Source organism: Ciconia boyciana, chromosome 3 (assembly GCF_034638445.1).
Source record: "Ciconia boyciana chromosome 3, ASM3463844v1, whole genome shotgun sequence".
Lineage (NCBI taxonomy): Eukaryota > Metazoa > Chordata > Aves > Ciconiiformes > Ciconiidae > Ciconia > Ciconia boyciana.
Window position 1 is genome coordinate 55,687,680 of NC_132936.1, and position 14,329 is coordinate 55,702,008.

General features: G+C 41.4%; 2 protein-coding genes across 4 annotated transcripts in view; one reads left to right on the forward strand and one right to left on the reverse strand.

The window, feature by feature from the left end:
* The window catches only part of TRAPPC3L (trafficking protein particle complex subunit 3L), a 34,654-nt gene that overhangs the window by 2,442 nt on the left and 17,883 nt on the right, over positions 1 to 14,329 (reverse strand). For both annotated transcript variants that reach the window (XM_072857886.1, XM_072857885.1), the window contains exon 3: positions 13,395 to 13,494. In XM_072857886.1, coding sequence (XP_072713987.1) covers positions 13,395 to 13,494 — 100 coding nt within the window. The remainder of the gene's footprint in view (positions 1 to 13,394; positions 13,495 to 14,329) is intronic.
* On the forward strand, positions 214 to 7,867 carry CALHM5 (calcium homeostasis modulator family member 5). Of its 2 annotated transcripts, XR_012041824.1 has the most exons (3): positions 214 to 998; positions 4,384 to 5,838; positions 7,616 to 7,867. XR_012041824.1 is itself a non-coding variant. In XM_072857882.1 (2 exons), exons 1-2 carry the CDS (start codon positions 459 to 461, stop codon positions 4,771 to 4,773), a joined length of 930 nt encoding a protein of 309 aa, XP_072713983.1. In that variant the 5' UTR covers positions 214 to 458; the 3' UTR covers positions 4,774 to 6,132. The 2 variants fall into 2 exon arrangements, 1 of the variants encoding a protein (XP_072713983.1); XM_072857882.1 differs by lacking the exon at positions 7,616 to 7,867 and having other exon boundaries at positions 4,384 to 6,132.

The following is a 14,329-nucleotide window of genomic DNA, read 5'->3' on the forward strand; positions in this document are numbered from 1 at the left end:
GTCACGTCACACTCCCTTGGGACCATTAGCATCTATATTAGCTCCTTCACTACTTTGCCGGCAACTTTGATAATCACAGCTCAAGAACTCCTGCAATTGGTGAGTATGTGCTTTTACTCTGATCTCCATCTGCAGTCACAAAAAACCCAACAACCCACCAAGAATAAGACTGCCAAGACTGCAAACTTATTTGATTATATAGAGCATTGCTCGCTTTCCTTCTGCTGCTGCTGAATGTTACTGTAAATGTGCAACATCTGCTCTGCTAGTGGAGGGGTCCCCTGTGAGCGCGTTTCTCCAGACAGTGACATCACGGCGTTATCTAGGCAGCGCATACGCAGGCAGGCTAGCAGCAGGCTATTCTTCCTCTGGAGAGCTCTCCCCTGCTACACCACTACAGCCTGCTACAAGCGAAGATAAAAGTGTCTTGATTTTTACCTCTTTAGTGAGTATCAAACATGGACGGTTTCCAAACAATCCTGAAATTCTTTATGAACCGGAAAACCGCTATAGGTTACAGTTTTATGGCGCTGCTGACAATGGGAGGTGAACGTGTGTTTTCTCTTGTTGCTTTCAGATGCCCCTGCAGCAATGAAAACTTCAGGTACGGTTTGGTATTTCTCTTCTCCCCAGCTTTTGTTTTGCTAGTTATTGGATATTTCTTGAACAGCAAGACCTGGAAACTCTTTACAGGCTGCTGGGTGAATCCCAGAAAAATATTCCCCAGAGGGAATATCTGCCATTTCTTCTACGTCTTCGGACAAATCACTTTAAACGCTCTGGTAGCCCCAGTGATGTGGCTTTCTGTGGCTTTGCTCAACGGGACTTTTTATGAATGTGCCATGAGTGGCTTGAAAAATCCTGCCTACTTACATGCAGTTTGCCACAGCAAATCTGCAAAGTGCTTCGAAGAGCTACACAAGGTAGCCTGTGACAAAAGCTCCATGCCCTTTTCAGAGAGTGACGAACTGAAACGAACTCTTCAAGCACAGTCCCAGGTAAGAAAAATAAATAAAGAGCATTATGCAGTTTGTACTGCCGCTGTGATTTATCTGTGGAAGATCCTGATGTCAGATGCTAAGATAAAACTGTTGGTTTCACATAAAGAAAGTTTTGGCATGATGTAGCCTTGCAAAATACAATCAATCCATCTTCTAGTTCAGTTTGAGCTGTGCCGTGCTTCCTGGGGGGCCCCACTGATGGCAGCATCAAAAGACCAGATAACCTAAAGCTTTCTTCCTGAATGAAGATTGCTCTAAAATCCATACCACACTCTCCTATTTTATACCATCATGGTAACTGTAATGAAATCTTAGGTCACTAATAGTAGAAAAATACTGGAAAATAAGATTTGTGACAGATTTGTGGCTGCTTACATAATATGTTTCTGTTTGTGTTCCTCATGTTCATGATGCCAGATAAGAGCATGTTTCTGTCCTGCTTGCGGGAAGGAAGAAACACTAAAATAGAACAAGCAGAACATGGAAAGCTGAGATAGTATTACATTTTACCATATTTGTGTGATACAGTTCTGCTCACTGCCTTGTAATGTAAATAAATTCAGAGACAAAAAATCAAAACAAAGGGGAAAAAAAAAGAAAAAAAGGCTACAGAAAATGATGGAAAGATGATTGTCAGCAGGAAGGAAAAACAATCTGTGGAGCCAGTAAGTTTTTGTTGGACAATTGTATCCATCTGGAACCATTTCCTCCCCAAGAGCTGGTTTTATTTTCAAGTCCTCATGCAAATAGGACTGGAATGCAGACAAAGCCTGCACTGCAGACGAAGCGATTTATTTGAGAGTTTTAGAAGGAAATAACAAACAGTGCTTAAGACTTCAAGTTGTATGTATAGGAAATAGTGAAAGACCCACAGTGACTCAGTTTATAGACGAGAATACATGGATTATACCCCAAGCTGCAAGAAAGTGAAAACCTGCTAAAAAGAGCAGTTTCTCAAATACCCATAGAAATCACTGGTCAGTACAAAGTGACTGGAAAAATAAAAGAAAACAAAGCTATTCTTCCATACCAGTCCCTAAGAATAACTGTTTGTCAAGTTTCTCTGTTTCATACATTTCCCTGAGGAAAGTTTCTATATTGCCTCAGCTAAATACAGATTTTTACTGGCGGTCATTTTTTTTAAATCAGTGCAAGAATTCACATGAGAAAGGTTGCAGCTCTCCATATCATCACCATTAAAGCATGGGAAATCAGTTCCAGTTCATATGGGTCTCTGAAACCTAGAAGATTTGCTCCACACTGGAATTTGTTCCACTGTTTGAAAACAAGTAATTTTTTTGCAAATGTTACACATTGCAGTGGAGTAGGTGGGTAAAACTATTGGCTAGGCCAGTGGCACTAGGCATGAAAAAAATTGTGTTCGCACCTCTGCCCTCCTTAGAGGAGAACATCCCACAATAAGAATTTCAAGCACATTTTCCCACCCTCAGCCCTTGCTCTAATCCTGGACGTAGCTCTTTATTTTAAAATGTTCTTAACAGAATTTTGTCAAACTCTGAAGTTGCTACAAAAAAAGTTGAGTGATGCTGGAAAAGCATATTTTAGCAAAAACAAAGTTCTCTGAAAATAGAGCAACTATTTCTAATCAGTGTGTAGATGAATTGGGCTCTATTCCAGTGCCAACACAGCCCTGCCAACACACACGCTATTTCTTCTTTCTCATGCCCTCTCCTCCCAGCATTCTCACAGGATTGGGCAAGAAGGCAATTTAAAACCCGTTTTGACATAAAAATGATTTTCCACTACAAAGGGCTGATTCATCAAAGTCAAAAAAAGTTCACAAGAATAGCACAGATTTCAGTGAATCTCCTGATAAAAGAATTGGTGAACACTTTTTAAATTCAAGACCATCTTTTCTATTCCTGTTAGCTAATTAATGCAGTTGTTGGGTTTTTTTAATTAAAAAGAAGTCTGAAAACAACACATCTAAAAATGGTCACAGTTTAAAAGATTGATTGCCCTGGTTTTGGCTGGGATAGAGTTAATTTTCCTCCTAGTAGCTGGTAGAGTGCTGTGTTTTGGATTTAGTATGAGAACAATGTTGATAACACACTGATGTTTTGGTTGTTGCTAAGCGGTGTTTACACTGGTCAAGGACTTTTCAGCTTCCCATGCTCTGCCAGGTGCACAAGAAGCTGGGAGGGGGCACAGCCAGGACAGCTGACCCACACTGCCCAAAGGGCTATTCCATACCATATGGCATCATGCTCAGCATAGAAACTGGGGGAGTTGTCTGGGAGGCAGCGATCGCTGCTTGGGGCCTGGCTGGGCATCGGTGGGTGGGTGGTGAGCAGTTGCATCACTGGGGGTTTTTTGTTTTTTCCCTGGGTTTTGTTCCTTTCTCTCTCCTTCTTTTGTTATTTGCCTTTTCATTACAATTTTTTTATTATTATTATCACTATTATTATAATAATATTTTATGTCAATTATTAAACTGTTCTTATCTCAGCCCACGAGTTTTCTTATTTTTGCTTTTCAGATTCTCCCCCCCATTCCACCAGGAGGGACTGATTGATCTGGGACAAAAGTTACTTACCCTTTTTGGTTTTGTAGTTTGTCACAATTCAGAATTGTGTCTTAATCCTAATTCTTGCTGGGTAATTTTATTTAACTCTTTCAGGAGATAGAAAACCATTTACCATCTAGTGATTGTGATATTTTATTCTCCCTATGCACTTTTCCCTTTGTGTGACAGAATTCAGTGAGCAATTCCAACACACTACATGCCAGATGGTTATAGTTTTGCAAGAAACTCTCATCAATACCCTCTCTAAATTACCCGGACACTACTCCTGCTACTCCTGCTCTCAGGTCCGCTCCATCTTCTGTATAGCTCTATTCAGCCATAACATTATTTGATTGATCATTTAGACCTCTCTTAGATTTTTCTTCATACACAGTCTTGTAGTTGAGGTCTGATTTGAGATCATCTGTCCCTGACCCTGCCATTGCCGTTGCGCTGGACACGTCTCTTCAGCTGTTGTTATCTGAGTTCCCTTCATTATAAAATGGGATGGGGAGGCAGCCAAACTCTAATATAAACCAACTTTTCTTGAGCGTTTTACCTTCCACTGTAAAAATCAACCACCTTTTGCCTGCCTGAGAAAGAGACATCAAAATGAACACTATCAAGAAGCCTCAATCCTGATGTCTTCTGCTTCCCTTTGGTCCCCATATGGACGCCCCATTAACACTAATGCCAGGCACCGAATGCAAACTGGGACGAGACACCCGCAGGAGAGTCCCAAGAGGAGCGGCAGGCCCCCCATACAAAGTCTGGTCGCTCCGTCAGACACTTGATTTAAGTAGCATTTTCACTTGGGCCTTTTTAACCTGAAACTCATTTCTTTTGTTTTCCCAGATTTTAGGCTGGTGTGTGATCGTCACCACAGCTCTTCTCTCCCTGCTAACCACTTGCTGTGCCAGCTGCCAGTCGAAAGTCAGCCACCTCCAGCTGATGTTCTGGAGGGTGTACACAGAGAAGGAGAAGGAGCAACTGGAGCAGATTTTCCAGCTGTATGCCACCAAGCTGAGCGAGCGAAACCTGAAGTGCTTTTTTGAGAACAAGGAACCAGAAGCAATTCCCCTGCCAGCTTTTCAGGCATGGGAAGATGCTTCCCAGCTCTACTCTTTCAGCGGGAGCAAACAGCATTATAGCACAATTCACAGGCTAGTTGAAGAAGGCCAGAAAGAAATCAATGAGGAAAGAGAGACCATGCTGGACATTGTAGACAGAAGGGAAATACCATAGATCAAACATATTTTCAGCTTCTTTATATCTTGCTAATACAGCATACTTCTAGCTGGTTTCATCTTTATATTTTTTCACAATGGCCTCTTTCTTCTTCATCACATTCCCTCCCAGTTACAAACTTGCTCCAAAAGGACGGAATGAAATTATTTCCCTACATCAGTGAAAAGGCTGCAGTCCTCAATGGCACTTAGGGTTCATGCCCTACTAATGTCACTGGCTCTGGATCAAGAGCTGACAGCAAAAAGAGATTAATAATAACTTCTACAAAAGGGTTTTAACAATATCCTATGTAAAAGGCGCTATACTATGCTCGTCCTATGTAAATCAAGAGACTATCATAAAGTAACACCATGTAAAAGGCGTGAATATAATAACAGAAGATGTGTGTGGCTTTCTGACAGCCCACAGAAAGTAAAGGTTTTGCTTCCAGGTCCTTTGCAGCTACAGCATTGTTCTGAGGCACCAGTGGTCACTCAAGGCATCTCAGTGTCTTTGGACTCCTGTTGCACCTAGAACGCCACAGATGGTCACATCCATCAGCCTTGGTCTTCTAGTCCCTGAGACATCTGCCTGGGACATGGGGCAGTGACCTCCACTGACGGCAAAGTGCCAGGCAGTCCTTTAGACAAATCTTACAGCCAAAGTGTAGGCTACCAAGAACTTGAAATTACCAAATCGTTCAGCATTTTTGTGTTTTTGTTAAAAAACGACATGCTATTTTGATACATAATAAGTTGTTGTTAGTGCTTTGTTACTATAATGAAAATGCATCACTGATATTTTGCCTCCACAGAGTACTCGGTATTATCTTCTCCCACTGAGAATTTCTCTTTGTATGGCTATAAAGCTCCTGTTTCGAGTGGGTTTCGGGCACTGGGTGCAGCCTGTAGAGCTATGTAATATTGTTTGTACTGGGCCTGCAGCCAGTGTATGACAGAGGGCCTGGAAGGAAATTCCACATTTTAAGACAAGAAAATATTTTTGCAGCAGGCTGATTTTCATTTTTCTGAATATCTTAGGAAACTTAGTGTCTGGAGCAAGAGGAACCGGCAGGCAACGCAGGTGAGGCGACTGCACGATCAGTGCTTCTGACAAATGAGTTTCACCCCAGAAGCCTACACTTTACCTCACCCACTTGGAATTCACCACGTGGCTCTCACACGGGGTGTCCAGAGTCTTTGCAAATACTGTATAAAAGGATAACAAAGCTTCTGCAAGTTTCTTTCCCTGGGGTGACTGGGCAGGCTTTTATGCAGCATTTTACTGCCAGTCTCCCTGAGCCTGCAAAGAATCATATTTTTGCCCTGCTTGAATCAGGCTCTTATCAACAAACCAGGGTACTCTGCCCAGCTGTTCTCATACTCACTGCGCTTCTTCAGCAGAAAAAAACATCTATCTGCATTTACGGACTACTACTCTTTTTTAAAATAAAATCCAAGAGCTTATTGCACTGTCTGCTTAGAATTTTCTCTGTGTGTTTTGAAGAACTTGTGGTCTTTGAGCAAATGTTTTAACATTTTTTATCCCAGCTGACCCACTTTGCAGCAAACTTAGAACATGTTATATGCCTAAATGTACCTGCTGCAGCTGAATGCACAGAGGCAACACTGCCAAAATGCAAGTCACAACAGCAGGCATGTCTGACACCATGTCTGGCACATATGCATGTTTTTCCCCGGGCTCCTCTCCTGGCATAGCAACTATCTAATTCCAGGGTACACGTCCCTTCCCATTTGCCTGCTTTTCTCTTTCTTTATGAGAGATGCCCCAACATTTACTGCCCAGCCCCATCTCAGCTCCTCCCTACATGCATGGGGAGAGGAGACACCACCTAACAGGATGTCCCCACTGCCTGGGCCAAACTTCCCTTCCCAAAACCATCTTTCCACCTCCTTCCTCACTGGTGCCACAGAAAAACAAAGCAAGTAGGGATGCAAAGGGAAGGACACTAAGTAGGTGTCGTGGCTTAACCCCAGTCGGCAACTGAGCACCACACAGCCACTCACTCACCCCCGCCTCCCCAGTGGACTGGGGGAGAGAATCAGAAAAAAAAAAGTAAAACCCGTCAGTTGAGATAGAGGTAGTTTAATAGAACAGCAAAGGAAGAGAAAATGAAATAATAATAACAACAACAACAACAAAAATGATAAAAGAATGTACAAAACAAGTGATGCACAATGCAATTGCTCACCACCCACTGACCGATGCCCAGCCAGCCCCCGAGCAGCGATCGCTGCCCCCTGGCCAGCTCCCCCAGTTTCTATGCTGAGCATGATGCCATATGGTATGGAATAGCCCTTTGGCCAGTTGGGGTCAGCTGTCCTGGCTGTGCCCCCTCCCAGCTCCTTGTGCACCTGGCAGAGCATGGGAAGCTGAAAAGTCCTTGATTTAGTATAAGCACTGCTTAACAACAACTAAAACGTCAGTGTGTTGTCAACATTATTCTCATACTAAATCCAAAACACAGCACTCTACCAGCTACTAGGAAGAAAATTAACTCTATCCCAGCCAAAACCAGGAGAGTAGGCTAATGAGCTGATCAAGGAATATGGGAAACAGGTGGGCTGATGTAAGGATGAGGTCTCCACTGTGATATAAGAGCTGGGACACAGAGGCAAGAGCATAGCTGGCAGAGGGAAAGGTGGGAGGAGAGAGGTATCCCACTCTGGGTTTTTGGCACCCTTTTTTTCCTCAGGAGAAAGCTCAAAGCTCTGCATCTGAGTAGCCAGGACCATCTGAAACAGGCGTGTTTCCCAGCCCAGCCTTCTCCTTTATCATGGAGGGGCAAAACCAAGGTGCTTTCTCCTCTCCTCACCCTTGCCCTGCTTCATGTTCACAGGTAACTCATGTTGAGAGGGTCTCCACCTCCAAGAGCAGCTACTGAACACTTAGTGCTGCAGCACGTGCCTCGTAGGAGCCTGCATCTCTCGCTGACCCTCATTCCCAGGGCTGTGTTACTCTAACTGTGTTGTCTTACCAAAGTGCCTGTGACTTCATGCAATTGCCATGTGGATGCTGGAATACTTCTACAAAAACAGACAAAAACAAAAGCCAGTTTGACCCTATGTTTTCAACTGGAATCTGGTTTTGGCAAATTTAACCCTGTCCCTCAAGCAGCTATCGCAAAAGCTGTTTTGTATCAATGTTGTCCCTGAATTAATGTTCAGCAGCTACCATGGCAGCTCAGAAAGAGGCGAAGACTATTGTCAACACCAGCCAAAACAAAGTGGAAAAAACCCCTCAGACAGCAGAATCAACATTTTCTTTTGGAAAATTTAGATTTTGTATTAACTGTGATGTCCATCAAAATATGAGTGCACAAATAAACAGGAAACTTCTGTTCAATTCTCTGTGCTTTGTCCCTCGGTTTACTATTTCTTCTCCTCTGTGAGAAGCCAATTTTCTCATTTAAATTCTCTTAACTCTTCTTCCGTTACACATTTGCTGCTCCATTAAGCTTCAAGTCTTTGTTACAAGAACAAAAACTAGTTAACCATGCTAGGTCCTCATATGCTTTCAATTTCATTTCAGCTGTACTTTGCATTAAAGTATGATGAAACTGTCCAAATTCTATTGTTAAAATTTCCTGTGTAAAAGAGAACTTGCATGGAAACTATGCAAAACCAGTAGCTAGTTTGCAATGGAGCACCAAATTAAGGCAAAATTCAAAGCTATGAAGTGAAAATTGTAAAAAAGTCTCAGCAGAAAAAATAATTTAAGTACATAGATAAGTAATTCAATGAATAGATATGAACATTTTTTTTAAAACCAGGCTGTGACTGGACAGAAATTCCTTTAAAACTACCATACACAACTTCTCAGAGGGTAAAACAAAGGTCTTTTCAATCTTTCTTTGTGACTCCAAAAGACAGGGAAGTAAAACGAATGAGCAGTTTTGAAAGCTGCATCCATAAATCTGTCTCATTTCTATCTATATGAAATGGAAGATAAAATAATATCTATTTAGACATGTACGTAGGCTGACCATCAAAGTGACACCCATATAAAGCAAAATCTCTCTTTTGAAAATGTTACTTGCAACTCTATGGGATTATATATTGCTCAATGTCAAACAACAAATCCATGCAGTCAGAATTAAAAAAGTACCACTGCCCTTTTTCAAAGTCTCAACCAGCATCCCATCTCTCTAAATTCATTAACATTTTGATGGTGTTCAAATGTAGTCTAGAGTTACTGAACTATTTAGGAGGCCACTAACTTATCCGTCCCTTTATATACTAGTGGGGACTTTTCACTACCAAACATTGTATGTGTAAGTAATGTTGCAAAGTAAGTGATAATATAGACTGTTAAAAAAACTGAAACTATAATTTCAGATGACATAATAACAAGATTAATGAAGGACCAGAATTAATCTGCTTAGAAGGGGAAAGGCAGCCAAAATAACATTTTTGCTAGCATACTTTTCATTCTTAGTACGTTTCCACAGTCAGTGTTTGGGAAGAGCAAGATGCTTTAAAGGTCTTGCCATCTGTTCCTGATTCCATGTACTCACAAACTTTTCTTTACTCTTTACAGTGCAGCACTTCATTTTTCAGTTTACTGTCTACCACTTAGCACAGCAACCTGCTGTATGCACTTCCCTCTCACTGTTGAGATCTGAGAAACAACATTTACCAGCTTCGTAAATTCTGCCAGCTTCTGTCAGACTTTCAAACTGGCCATATGTCAATATATAGGGACCTTGTGTGGCAGGGCCTCCCACGGGAAGGGGAATCACATCTCTTGTCCTACAGCTCTGGGCTTGGGGGTGACATGGTTGGATTACCCCAGCCCTGGTGGTCCCCAAGGGCCTCTCCACAAGCAGCTGCACAGACGTATGTTTGCTGCATTCGTGGGGTACTGAGCTTCCACAATAAAGCCCATCTCTCCAGCCACTGCTTCCCAGCAAGGGATATATCCTTAGGCATAGCACTGTATTAACACAACTCTGGAGCCTGTGAGCCAGCACTGGCTCACTGTGGACCAGAGGGTACGGCCCGGCTGCTCCCACCTGTAGCACACACAGACACCTCCTGGGGCACGGTGACATTGTGCTATAGAAGGTAACACTCCTCTGGGATTAGACATAAAACCAGAAGCTGTTTATTTTTTGCATCTCTTTCGATCAGATCAATGATGTCAAGGTCTTGTGAGGAGGCATTGAAGTAACAGTTTGATGTTGTAGGATTATAGAGGAAAATTATCACTCTCTTTTCAAAAGTAATCCTCAGTTATACTGAGATCCAAATTCTGAATCCAGTCTTGGACATTACTTCTTCAACTGACCTTTGTTCTTAATACCATTCCTCAATTGCTTTCCATTTTCTTACCCCAATTTGGCAGCCTACATGTAAAAATCTACTTTTACATGGCCTGTTTTATCTTTTTGTATTCAGTCCCGACTCTAACCACGCAAAGTCACAGCACCAACAGGAGAAGTCAAGTGAGCACCATGGGAACTCGGTGTAGAAGGCCTCGCTTTGGCTCATCATCAAAACTTGTTGGCCCTTCTCCAGTCCAGTATAAGCTAGCAGTAAATCCCAGGCTTTGCAGTCTGAACCAGTGGTTGAAGTTTTAAGCCCGCAGTCTCTGCCTTAGGTGCACCCTTCCTCTGGTATTTATTTCTTAATATGGCAAGCTGGCTTTGTACTCCTCATTTTATGTTTTTTCCTTTGCTTCATCTCTTTCCATTTCCACAGGGAACACCGACAGCCTGACCTTACAGACTTCTCCTTTGCTTTCCAAAGGACTGCAGGATAACAGCTATGTTTACAGGACATTTGGCTCTCACTACTTGAACTGCTTAACTGCCTTAATTACTTTAATTTTTAACTGGTTTTACGCTACACACTCATCCTCAAACAGATTTCTACCTCAGAATAGTCAATGCAGTTAAGTATTTAAGCACTTTCTCCTGGCTGAGAACATTACTGCTGAAGAGTTAAAGAGATTATGTAAACAACTGTGTAATTCTGAACCAATAACTTTAACAGCGTATTTGCAGTTACTTGCTGGGTCATTTTACATATGTTTTGTTGGTATGTGCCTCAGACAAATGCGCTTGAAGACTATTTAAAAAACGTTTTGCCAAAGAAATGTGAAAATGCTTTCCATATCACATTTTGTCTCAGAAAGGTTATACTCCTACTACGGAACTCCTCTTTTAGTTTGCTAAAAATAGTCTTTTCAAGAGACTGTGTGCTTTAAAGTCTGTTCCAATCTTTCCAAGTAATTTTATTTCTCTCAGTAAGTGTCTTTTGAAGTACAATCTGCAATCTTCTTCCTTACTTTGATGATTAATTTCTCACTATAATTTGTTGTTGAATCCCCTGTACTTAAGAATGATGGTTCAACTGTACTAAAGCATTTGTAAATAAGGGAACCATGAGAAATAAGACTCAGAAAACCAGAGATCTGGCATATATGTGAAAATCCAGAGAAAATAAAGTACAAGTACCACCTGAAGAAGAACATAAGAGTGAACAAAAACATGATTTTGCAGCCTGGTATCATTCCCTTAACAAGGCAGTGCATTTTAATAGCGATTGAAATTCTGCTTGTCTCATGGTTTTCATTCCGCTGCCCTCGCTGTCACCAATGGATCCTCTACCCTGGCTCAGCTCCTCCAGTGGAGGAGCTTTGTTATACATCATCCTGATTTGAGACTCCAAAATACACTTTACTTCAGGAAGAAATTTAGTTTCCACTCTTTTATGAGCTAATGGGATCTGGCTGGCTTTTAGTTGTGTCACCTGCTTCTGCTTTAAACTTTGGCAGATCATGGTGTATGCGTGTGTTGTGCACATGTGCACTTTATAGTCCTACCAGCAACAGCAAATGCAAAGAGGTCCTTTATTTCTGTGACAGCCATCAGTTCCTCTATAACAAGCATTTTAGAATGGTAACATAACTTCTGTCCTTCCATTTCAGTCAGATGTAACATAGGTATTTCTGACATGGGTAACGTGAGCAGGATCACACATCACCCGATAACATCCACGTACACTTTGAACTAAGATACTCCGGTATAACCAGCATATACTGGTGCCTTAGTTCACTGTACAGAAAGCCTGATGTTTCCCAGTTCTGCAGTCAGCGGTTAAACATAATGCTCACATTTAGCTGATGCTGCTGGTAATTCTCAAGCAATCAAAAAGTATGCCAGGCATATTTTTGTCTCCTAAAACGAGCCAATGGAAATGAATCTCAGTTCAATTAAGTGATGCCCTGATCTCTCCTCTTAAAACAAACGACTACCTAGCAAACGGTTCTTTGCTATAAAGTGTGGTTAATTTTTGCCATTGGGAAAGGCCATTGGCAACACTTCAGAGCTGAAAATCATAAAGGATAAAAGGGATCATTCACCATGACCTGAGCAGGTATTAGTCTGAGCTAACTCAGTATCTGTGAACTACCACCTCTTTTACAGTGACTCAGCAGTCTAAAGTGGCTGGATGTCCTATGGATTTCTCTTTGAGCTTCCCCAGGAAATCTGACTTGCCCATGGGGGCAAAAATACATCTTTAGAAACCTGTGTATTGCCACTAAATTTCCTCCTAGATCTTTCTTGTCTGACAATAGTGTGAAAGACTACTCAATAAAAGGGAAATTTCCATCAAAGAAGGCGAAAGTACCCACTCTGATTTTATCCTTTTGATTTTATTATTAGATTTTTGGGTAGTGAGGAAAAGGTTCCTCTCATTTTCTTTTCCTGAAGTTCTTCTCTGCTACGACTGAGTTTTCCTTTTGCAGAAAATGCTGCAGCTTATTCCTAATATTACCACTTTAAGGTTAAAAAACATCTAAGATAATTATGGAGATGCTGAGGTGATTCAGATGGCAGGAGTAAGAATATCAAAGTTTAAGATCTGTATGAGATGGTTAAGGCTTATGCTCCTAGAAAAAGAGAAAAAGCGAGGGAATATATGATTTGAAGTTTGTTAAAACTGGATAATTTTTTGTTGTTTGCTGCATTCTCTGGCAAGAGTAGAAGAAATCAGCTTAAGCTGCAGCAAACAAAAAGAAACTTTTAAATTCTTCTAATGACAAAACGCCTCATGGGCTACTAGGAACAGAAGAAATTTAATTTCAGTTTAGCGACTGACTTTAAGGTCAGTTTAGGTCAGGGGCTGGCAGCCTCTCAGAGGTGGTATCCCATTTTGTGTTCTCTGTCCTCAGCTCTGATATAAAACTAATACCCATGTGAACCAATTCTGTGGTTCTGATGACTCTTTGTGGTTAACTTACGACTGTGGGTTTATCAAGACCATCCGCAAAATTCTTATCTCACTAAACATCACATTTTTTGTGTTCTGTTGAATGTTGTTTTTTTCCCAGCCTGATGTAGCACTATGCTACAGAGGTAGAAACTGATGTCTCCTCTCAAGGCCAACCTTTGTGAGCCACTAGTTGATATGAAGTTGTAGATAAGGAAAAGGCTGTACTTCCCCCAATAGAAGCATGGCTGTGATTGTGGAGATGAGTGGTTTTTGATAAGACAATCATGATATAGCAGAAAATGTAGGTAACTGTTCTGGCGCAAAGTGATAGAGGAGGAGGGCAAAGCTAAGCCCATTGAAGCTGATGAAGCTCTAGAGAATGTAAATTTTATTTACCTGTGCAATCACGTCTGCCGTTTCAGAATAACTGCGGCACTTTTTCACAGCTGAATGAGCTAAAAAATCGTCAATCAGCCTTATGCCAATGCCATATCCCCTAAGGAGAAAACAAAGAAAGTTAACATGCAAAATGGGGGACTTCTTTCCACCTACCATCTCCCTAATCTTTCTCTTGTGCTTTCTCCTCAAAACAGCTGCATGTTCCTAAATGAATGGCTTTGAGGGACAACAGATTTTGCTGGTCTAGATTCTTCTTTCTACCGCATTTTGCAGTACAGTGGAATTGCTGTTCATGTAGTCATTTAAGGAATCATACTCCTTTAAGCACGATACTCCTGGCAAGGATGACATGAATGTTGTTCATATATACATTATCTATACATACATTTATATTTACATATATGAATAAATATTAGATGTTAGATAGATGAGTAGAATATATAAATAGTATACAAATAATACATCTGATTAATACTGCTTTGTCACTAAAAATAGGATAGGGTAACATAGCACAGGATTTTCTCCGTTCCTCTGTGATCCCCAGAGTTCATCTCACAGTGTCTCTGTCAAGGAGAACAGAGCAACTGCCCCTTCAGGTCACAGCATTCGCCTCTGGGCTGGCACGGAGTTCAGCAAATGCTGGGCACCCTCACTGCAGCGTTTGGGTACCAGGAAAGCCCATAGGAAATGGACTCACACCTGATCTCTTTCACTTTATCCTCTTATCTCTTCACCTCATTTTTCTCTCTCCCTCCACATTTTCCTCTTTGTCTTTTTTCTAACATGTTCTCCCCCTTCATCTACTAGTTGCAGAAAGAATCCAGAAGTTGCTAGTTAATATGCAGTTTCAGTACACCACTACCTTCATTTTGTATTTAAAACACTACAATTTCAGAGAAATGAAATAAAGAAGGATGGAAGTTAATGGAATT